Genomic DNA, 9,915 nt, shown 5'->3' with positions numbered 1-9,915 from the left:
GCCTATGAAAAGTTCAGTGCACAGAGCTTTGTGCAAAAAAACAAAAAAAAAAAAAACAAGCATTGTAAAGGAAACACTAATTTGGCAGATAAAATTCTTCAAATGATTGAACAAATTTGATCATGTCCTTTTTCCCATTGATTAAAATGGAAGAAGCATAACAAGAGAAGGACAGAGATGGTAGCACTATGAAATGAACATAACCTGCAAGAGTGTGCAAGATCATTGCATAATTTTAGCACTGTGGAGGTATTTCAGTGAAGCCCTGTAGAACACCTTCCTCCAAAAATGTCTCATCTGACCTTTTAGATTTAAAGACTTGCGCAACTTAGTTGTTTGTAGACTCACTCATATTTATGGCTAAATATGAACGTACAGCTAATTTGAACTTGAGAGTGCGAACAGTGACTGCAAGGAGATGTAAACAGTGTGAGTGACAGGGTGGCTAGACGAAAAACCAAGGGATGGGGGAACGGAACAGATGCTGGAAGAGGAGGAGAAGCAGATGACACAAGAACAGATAACAGAGGAGAGAAAAGATAACAAGAGGAGAAAGAGAACAGAAGCTAGAGGAGAAGAAGGAGAACAGATGACAGAGGAGGAGAATAGATGAGAGTGGAGCGCCGAGAGGAGGAACCTGCTGTGTTGGAGGTGACTGGCCGCGTGGCCCCGTCACTCTTGCTCATGCTCTGGAAATCATCGATGGAGGGACTCAGTAGCGGCCGGCTTTCTTGGTGCTTGCAACCCAGCTGCAAGACACAAGAAAGAGAGGCGCAATGCCATCACACTGCCGTCATATTCAAACACATACTCATAAGGTGTCACGTTAATAGCGTTAACATTATTGGATTGACATGGATTTGTTTGGGACCATAGCAAATAATGGCAATTTACAAAACAGTTCTTTTTCTTGCAACATGGTGTTTTTTCTTCACAGTACATTTGCAGAATATATGTTTGTAGTGTGTAGTTGATGTTCATTAATGTAAAGCGTAATGTCAAAAGGAGCAGAGTTTATAATACGGAGAGTGCAAAACATCAACCATAAATCAGATAGGTGAGCTGGTGAAACAGTTATTTTTAGATATTGAGCTAATATTAGCTTCAGCACACATCTCTGTGAAGGTCATTGTTTTTCACAGAAAAACTCTACCAGACACTGTCATGAATGTCATGATACGTAATTATCTTTCCACAATATTTACACTAAGCAACCACTTTTTAGAAACACTTACCATTTAGGTGTACTTTTAGAATATAAGCAGTGGCCATGCACAGTTTTGTTCACCACCTTCGAGCTGTTCATCGTTGTCAATTTCTGACCACAGGATAGCTGTCTGCTAGATATTTTTAGTTGCTGGACCACTCTCAACACAGCAGTAACAATGATATGCTTAAAAACTGGCAGACAAGTGTAGCAGCCTACTATCACCATGCCCACCATTGTCACTGTGTTGAACCCAAGGAGCACTGCTAACGATGTTTTATGGGCATGGAGCCCCCCCTCCATGCCCATAAAACATCGTTAGCAGTGCTCCTTGGGGTCAGAAATTGACTGCTAATTAATGGAGCAGAAGATAGCTGACAAACTTTACATGACAAACTCTGCATGGCAATCTTTAAGTATACACGTATAAAGTATACCTATTATGTAGCTGTATCAAATAAATTGACAAGTGACTCTGGGTAGCTAGACAGGTGTTTCTAATAAAGTACGCAGTAAGTATACATCCCTGACACCTAGTTCACCTTTGTATATCTTCCAGTAGAATTTATGTTGACTATCAAAAACTATAAAATGGACGTACAAAGATGTCCTTCACACAGGTTGACATTGACCCCTCAAACTATAATTCAACTTATACATCAGCAATAAACATGACAGATTCCTCATTTCGGCAGGTTTTTTAGAAAGAGAACTTTATACCCAGTGCATTGGATCCTGTTCCAGAGGTTATGAGTGCAAAATGCTGGATCATGCATTTTTTTCCCCCATGCCTGACAGAAGCACAAGTAACCTTCTCTAGCTCTGCACTGCAAAAGGACACTCTGGAATTTCCAAATTTGGCCTGTTGTATGCAACATTTCCAATTCATGCCATACAAAGGGCACACAGATTATCCAATGTAGAGCTCATCATTATGTAGTGAGGAAAGCAGGACTATCTGCCATAAACCAAGCCATCCAAATCTCCCAAGCTGTTTGCTAAACTACCACTAAGAATAGTCGATTAGGTCACTAATGCTTGCCAAATGGTGGTTTCCCTTGCAACAACCACTAAACATTTGTTTACATGTGAATGTTCTATAGAGTTTCAGATGTCCACCACAGCTGTCTTTGAAAACTGTAGGAAGTCTGTGATGTACTGAGCAGGATCGGGGGGGAGGGGGAGCCACCTGGATTCTTTCATACCAATGCTGGACAAATGACGCATACATAAAAGTAAACAACATCAACATACAACTCTAGATAGAACACAAAAAAGACCACCAGCTTGAACAGAACGGAGCCTGAAAACGATGTTGAACAGCTGCTTATGGGGAGTGGTTCACACATTAAATAGCTTCCTTCTTGGAACGCCAAGTAAATGCATAAATTAGTTTGGTGCATTGGAGTGTTCACTAATGATAAGCTAAAGGCACTCTTGGACTATCCCAAGTTTAAGGATGGAAAATATTGTTTATCTTGTTCACACTCCATACAGCAGCTTGACTTACAGACAACAAAACAGCTATAGCAGCTGTTGATGGAAAACAATACTAGCAAGAAGCACTTCACCCTTATTCCTGCTTTGTGCATGGGACTGTCTTTAACAGTCATTAAGAAAGTGCTCAGAGCTTACTGTTGGTGGGTGTATGTGTTCAGCCCACCTTGGTTGTCACGGTGAGGAGGGGGTTTCCGTCTGAGGATGCCTTACTTGGTAGCTCCTTCAGCACCATGGCAACCACCCCAGAGTCTTTCCCCTACAACAGTGAAATCAACTATGTCAGTTTGTGGCAAACCACTTTACATGCCCATCAATCCAAATGTTCATAATTTTCCAAGTTTTCTGACTTGCTATACACATTATCTCTTCTGTGCCACTACGAAACACAAGAAGCCTTTCCCACTCTGTGCGTTGATGTCATGCTAAAACCATTGCCATCTCATGGCCATAGACTGTAGCAATATGGATTGAAACACTGAATGAGCATTCATCCTGGAATTACTCCATTCCGGGTACTGAACAGACACTGTCCATCACCTCTACACATTTCACAGTGCTTTCACTAGGCTCTCCCTCACTTCACCCCCAATGTTAAACACTTAAGAAGGACCACTGGGATACTGACAGCAGGACTTAAGGCAATCTGGCAGACATGTTTGACACTGCAGAATACCATTTAAGCCCTATCAAAAATGCTAGGCTCTGTATGAGAAAATGACTCAGTAGCTTTGTTGATTCCATGTGGCAATTCTTGCGTATTTTAAGACAGAAGCAGTCAAATGGAAATCAATTAGGGCAAACCTTATTTATGACAATATACAGGAATTTTCTAAAATTAAAGAAATTAAAATAAAATAAAGACACCGAGCAAAGCTGTTTGCTTTGCATGTGTTATATACAGGTGTTGCAAATTCTGACAGAATATTTATGTCAGAGGAGGCATGCAAAAATCATGTGAATTAATATAGCGCACCTTCAGAGAACTGCCTATCTCACAACAAAATGTATGTCATCAGTGAACCTTTGCCAATTAATTTTCTATTCTTTATCGTGGCGTAGTTAGTACCACAGTTCAAATTTCCGCGCCAAGGTACGTTATGTAACAACGTCCGGGACAGTAATGGCGCGGGCATAACGGTCCCATTTATAGCATCGGCTCATCCATATTTAACGAAGTCCGTCCACAGCAGTGTTAGTGCTGTCCACTGCAGTCATTTCATGATATGTAGCGTAACATAAAAATACTATAGTAAACTCTATATCCTTTTATGCTATGCTACAGGTCTCGCGGATTGCATAAACGGGATTTATTTTGAAGGACAGTACAGTGCAGGGTGCAATATAGTTTAGTGTATATTAGTATATTAGAGTTACATACAGTGTAATATGCACTTTCACAATCTATAGTCTATTGTTATTTACCTAAATAATTCCTATTCATCGAGAGCAAGCTCAAATGTTATAGGCTACTACTGGAGTTCAGGCTGCCCGATTTAGTTTAACGAGTATCAAAGAAAAACCAACCAAGCCAAATGCAACCGTCCCAAACTTCAAATTACAGTAGCTGGGTCGGCGACTATTCATGTTCCGCACTATTTGTTTTTAGTCAAAGCTTGTGCTCCCTCGTGGATTTGACGATTCATCCGCGTAATTGTGTGCGCTCCACACAAATACTGCCACGAGACATATCAAATCCCTAGTGCCAAGTGGACACTGCACTTTCAAAATTTCTGAATCGCTATCCTGCTTACACTATCCATTCATCCCCCGTGACTTGTTATTTTGTTCACGTAGAGGTGTGCATACTAAACGAGACGCAGACGCAGCTAACGAGTAACAGGAGCTTTCTACTAAGGAGATCCCCGACGAAATACCGCTCCATCACGAAAATACGCAAGAGACCTGTATCACGTGGTATGCAGAGCACGTAAAGCTGGAGCCTGAACAAATGGCAATAGATTTTCTGCATCACCTCGAACATAAACAAGAAGAAAGATAAATAGAAGAATGTTTTGGGAAAAAATGGTTGATTAGACATGGGCAGCAAAGACGAGCTATTCTTTGAGGGGTAAACAGTGCTGGAAAACGCAATACAACCTTTGAAAAGGTCACGCAAAAATAAAATCCGGGTTTCACGAGTGTCCTGACTTGATACAGGCTAACGATATCAAGACTTTTATGTATTTTGTGCGAACAGAAAGCTCAGTTTAAAGCCAAATACGTTCATTCTCACTCATGGACAAATAGACCAATGTGAAAACTATTATGATATGAAAATAATCTTTCTATTTATTCACATCATTCAGCTATTAAGAATAGTCTTAAAAGGTGTAACAGGTAACCTCGTGGGTTGGGGCTAAAATATGTACCCAAAAAGTCAAATAATTAGTCTCTCTCTCTCCCTCTCTCTCTATCCATCTATCTGCGCGCACACACACACACACACACACACACACACACACACACTTTCTCAAATGTTATTGTCAATAACAAGATCTAAAGCTTTAATTTCCGTCTGTCAATTTCAGGAGTTCCTAATTTATATGCAAATATAAGAATGATTGCATATATATCAACAAAACAGGTCACAGGCAATAAATATTGTTACGTTTGGGCAGTTCGGAGATTCAGATATTTTGGAAGTCGTGTAGTGTCTACTTAGCGTTAGAACTACTCACACTACAAAATTTGACCAGATTAATCGTCGGGAATTTAAATATCATACGCCTACAGTCGGCGACGGCTAGCAGAGCGGAAAAATCGAGTTGCTGGAACCTTTCACACTACATGAACGTTATCATATAGCGGTTGTCGCCGAGGCCAAACATTCGTTCAGCGTTCACCCGGTATAAGACTTCCACGCAGAAGGCTATTGACCTTTAATGTACACTCAGAACGTCTTGCTCCGCAGCGCCTAGGCAGCTAAGGAGACGGCGTCACATCGGAACTAAAAATAATGTGGGCGGATACAGCGTTAACAATCTGCAGTACTAGCTTCTAACATTATGTCTAAAATTATATTCTCACTGCAACTAGATAAAATCAAGCACACCTGAACCTTTAATAATAAATATGTATATTTTTTTATAAAAATGTTAACATTAATCAGCAATCTAATAGGTCAAAACACAGTATTTAGTGTCACTCAAAAGCTCAAATTCAGAAGGACAGATGATATACTCTTTTAGAGTTTTGAGTTAGCCTAAATACACTGACCCACAGGTAAAAGGCTCATTTATTTTTAAACAGCACATTTTTTTTAATGAAGAGCACAGACTATCTCACAATCTTACTTTTTGCCTTGTAGCCCTTAACTCTGTGATGATACATCTTACATTATGTGTACACTAAGGTAAAAGGACCACTCTGGATGCCAAACACAGGCCTACCCCTAGACATGATGAGAAAGGGAATGAGAAAAAAATCACTGATGTGGCTAGGGAGAATAAGCATAACAACTAAATAATACGTCTGGAATTGAATATATTATATATGATATGTTAAGATATGTTAAAAATAAGCACTGTTTAGCACTTTTTTGCATGGGGGGGGGGGGGGTGACAACTTCATTCCCCCCCTATTTTTCCTTTGGTTGTTGAGTGTAATGACTGCAGCCTCCACGTGTGGCAGCAGACTCAGCTTCTGTTTACTTTGTGAAAATGGACTGTTTCTGTGAGAGGACTGCTGGCAGAAGCAGCATTGCAGATTGCTAGCATCAGCACCATATCCATCTGACTTCCCGTAGTGCCAATGCAGCCTCAGCAGGTGGACTGTAGCCACTCAGCTCTCATGGGACTGGAGACAAAAACGCTGCCTTCAATGACAGGAGGATTCTTTTAGCAGAGATTAATTTTATTATAGTAACACATTAATCATGTTTGCCAGAAGCGAAACATTAAGAGTCAAGGTCAGAAATTAATTCTCCTTATTGAGATATCTGATTTGATATCTGTATCAAAATGGTGTGATATCTATTGAAGAGTACAAAATGAATTTTGAAAGGACACCTAGAGGCTTTGTGACCAAGCCCATGAGAACTACTTCTTTGTACTCTGATTCACAGAGATCAAAGAGAACATGGTTTCATGATGGATTGTCTCTGATCCAAATGAATTACAAGGGCTGTTAGATGTTTCATAGCACATTAGCCTGTGCAAAGGTTTCCTCTGCAACATCTATAATGCCACATCGCCTTTTAGATTAAACAATTGAGATACATATGAAGATTAATCTTTGTCATAATCTGCAAGATTTAATCACAGGACAGATATTATATCAGGCCACTGGCAGAATTCTCTCCAGAACAAGCTTGTATATGTTGATATTTGCAACTGCTGAGTTTTACTGTAAAGAAAGTGAGGCAGGTATCTTTTTTAGTCTGTGTGACTTTAATACTCAGGACCAAATTTGTTCCAAAGGTCCTGGCCAAATATCAGTTTCACATTACTGCTGCCTCCAATGGCTTGTTCAGATTTTGCATAGCAACAGAGTTTTTCTTTCTGATTATATTTTTATCACATTGTAGAAATGCTGCCTCTAAAATTCTAAGAAAGACTGAGTCAAATAATTAAAGCATAGCCAGCTGCATCAAGAATAATATTATTTTGTATAAAATATGGTCTAGTACTGAACCTGATTTGTGCACTGAACCTGATTTGTGCAGAAAGCACAGTAAAAAGACACATCATTAATCGTTCACATTCGAGGTCAGTGCTGCCTCAGAGTCACATCAGTAGCTAATTATCATTAATCATACATTCAGGAACACTGGTTTAATCAAAAATTATTCTAATATCAGCATCCTGTGTTTTCCCTTCCCTTGGTACACTTACAGTAGAAATGCTTTATGTACCTATATCATGGAATTAAACCGTATGATAACAGAATTTGAAGGCCAGGCGGACAAGAGGTTTGAGGACAAGAATCAATAACATGAGTACAATCCATGCAGCCCAAATATGTCTCGAGGTTGCCCCCCAAAAGCTAGCATTATCTGCTTTTTGATTTGGCCTCGTTTCACAATAATCCTTACTGTTCCTGATCCCAGGAATACTATCCATCCAAGCATCTGCACTGCCATTTGGTATTCGATCTGCAGGCAGAGCATGATCTGGTTTAGGGACCGAGGCATAACATCTGCAAATGCATCTTTAAATCCAGATAAATTTACTGATTAGATATTAGCTTAAACTGCTGGAAAGGCTGCTCTGCATAGGCTTTCATTTGATCTATATCTGCAAGTCACGGAAGAGACACATTACAGAGGCAAATGTGTGGGCATCCCTCATGTTCCATATAACTGACAAACAAATGTGCTGTAATCCCACCACAGATAAAGGCTATCTTATGAATTATGATAAATGAGATTGTGCAGGGTGATAGTTTTCCAAATTAATTTACTTTCAGCCACAGTTTTCTCATTCAGAATCGAATGTTCTGTCCAATAATATTCTATTTCTAAAGCTCAGTGTAAATAGGACTTTTAAAGTACTTGTAGACTCTATGCTTCTAGCAACATTATATAATGTGTGCAATAATGCATTTGTTAACCAGTCACTTTTAGTCTGCACTGATAATACATTGAACCCTCTTTTCAATAGTTCTTTGCAGCCCCAGTGTTTCAGGTCTTGCTGTCCGGCAATCAATCTAAACGTGTAAGGTTACAGTATCACTTTCAGTTCCAGCAAGCTGGGAAAATGATGCTTTTTCCATTGACATTCATCTTCATTTACTTTATTGATTGTTTTTTTTTTGGGGGGGGGGGGGGGGGGGTTTGTCTGATTTAGTTTGTGGCTCCATCAAATTTTTTTATTAGCCTGAGGATCAACTAAACTCTGATCTGCTCTGGTTCTGAGCTACCGGAGCATCTTGTGTTGCTCAAACATCCCATGGCAGCTCAGCATGAAGATGTTAAAATTTTTAGTCTACTGTTTATTTGTGTATTCTTCTATACGGTGCTTGAAATGGAATCAAGGTCTTGCATCCATGACAATAAAAACCAAACATTTAGATTTAGATTTTGCCCTCTCAATATCACCGGACCTTTTAGTGGTCAATAAAGCAGGTTCATGTTACTCAACTCCACTGGCAAACCTTGGTTGCTTAGCACATAAGGACAGATTGAAGAGCACAACGTGTTTGCATTTAAACAGGACAAATAGCAAATATTTGGAAAACACAGAACAACACTCACTGGAAATATGTGTAATTGTAACTATAAACTTATATTATTCAGTTTTTAAATATACTCTATAATGTATTAGACACATAGCCTTTATGTGGTTTTACAATGCCTGAGGGTTTTATCAATTTCTATTCACATATAGCATAAAGCATATATTCTACATATATACTAACTGTTTAAAACAGGCTAAGCTCTCTCAGGTGTGTTGAGAATATCTAAGCATGCCTATGTCAAATGAACAAAGCCTTCATAAATGTCTTGGAAATGTCAATCAATGCCTGGCTGCATATTTGCTCACTGACATGGGAATACTAAGACAGCTATTGAGCTTGTGAAAAATCAGTTTCAGTCCAGCTCAATGGCTGGGCAGAATTTTTTTGCTTGGGTTATGTTCCAAAATGGCATGGCTGGCCTATGAAATGGAAAATCCTCAAGCAATCTCACAATCACCTACACATTTAGTTGCTGACAGAGGCAGAACTGAGCCAGTCTATCAGATGAGACAAACAACTATTAGCAGATATTCAGAGAATGAAGCTGTTTACTCAAGCAGAAGATGAAGGTTTTAAAAAAGTGGATCAAAGGACTTTCACACACTTTATTCTCAGGGTTCAGAAAGAACAGGACAGGGCACAGCATATTGCCCAAGACCCCAGACCCAAGCTGAAAAGTAGCTCCCAAGGAAGACATGCCTGATATAAACTTGCTGGTGTTTTGTGTGTGTACAGCATCCATGCTCTCAGCCTCTAGATAGAAGAACTGTGTTGCTTCAAAGATATTCAGGATTTTGACTTTGTCCCACAGATATTTTATATACATTAGTGGTTGATATTGGAGTTTGTAGGGTCACATTCACATACGCCACATACAGCAAGCAGTACACTAAGTTAGCTTTGCAATGTGTAAAGCTAACTTACACAGCTTTAATAAAAGCTTATTTACACATTCTCCAGTGCCATGCATTGCAAACACTGATCAACAATGGAACAGAAAAACAGAACTCCACATATTCATCCTAGAAATA

General features: G+C 39.4%; 1 protein-coding gene across 5 annotated transcripts in view; it reads right to left on the bottom strand.

Annotated features, from left to right (window-relative positions):
• Positions 1 to 9,915, bottom strand: part of pex5lb (peroxisomal biogenesis factor 5-like b) — a 28,432-nt gene that overhangs the window by 16,884 nt on the left and 1,633 nt on the right. For 2 of the 5 annotated variants that reach the window (XM_035527853.1, XM_035527854.1), the window contains exons 1-3: positions 4,232 to 4,566; positions 2,871 to 2,963; positions 638 to 749 (exon numbers count right to left, since the gene is read on the bottom strand). In XM_035527853.1, the coding sequence (XP_035383746.1) occupies positions 638 to 749; positions 2,871 to 2,963; positions 4,232 to 4,291 (265 nt within the window). In that variant the 5' untranslated portion in view covers positions 4,292 to 4,566. Of the gene's footprint in view, positions 1 to 637; positions 750 to 2,870; positions 2,964 to 4,129; positions 4,183 to 4,231; positions 4,567 to 9,915 lie in introns of those variants that run through there. The other 3 variants (XM_035527855.1, XM_027032376.2, XM_027032392.2) reach the window with 3 other exon arrangements.

The sequence above is a fragment of the Electrophorus electricus genome, chromosome 7 (genome assembly GCF_013358815.1).
Source record: "Electrophorus electricus isolate fEleEle1 chromosome 7, fEleEle1.pri, whole genome shotgun sequence".
In the NCBI taxonomy this organism is placed as follows: Eukaryota; Metazoa; Chordata; class Actinopteri; order Gymnotiformes; family Gymnotidae; genus Electrophorus; species Electrophorus electricus.
Note: the sequence above shows the minus strand (reverse complement) of the source record. Positions and strands in the feature narration are given on the sequence as shown.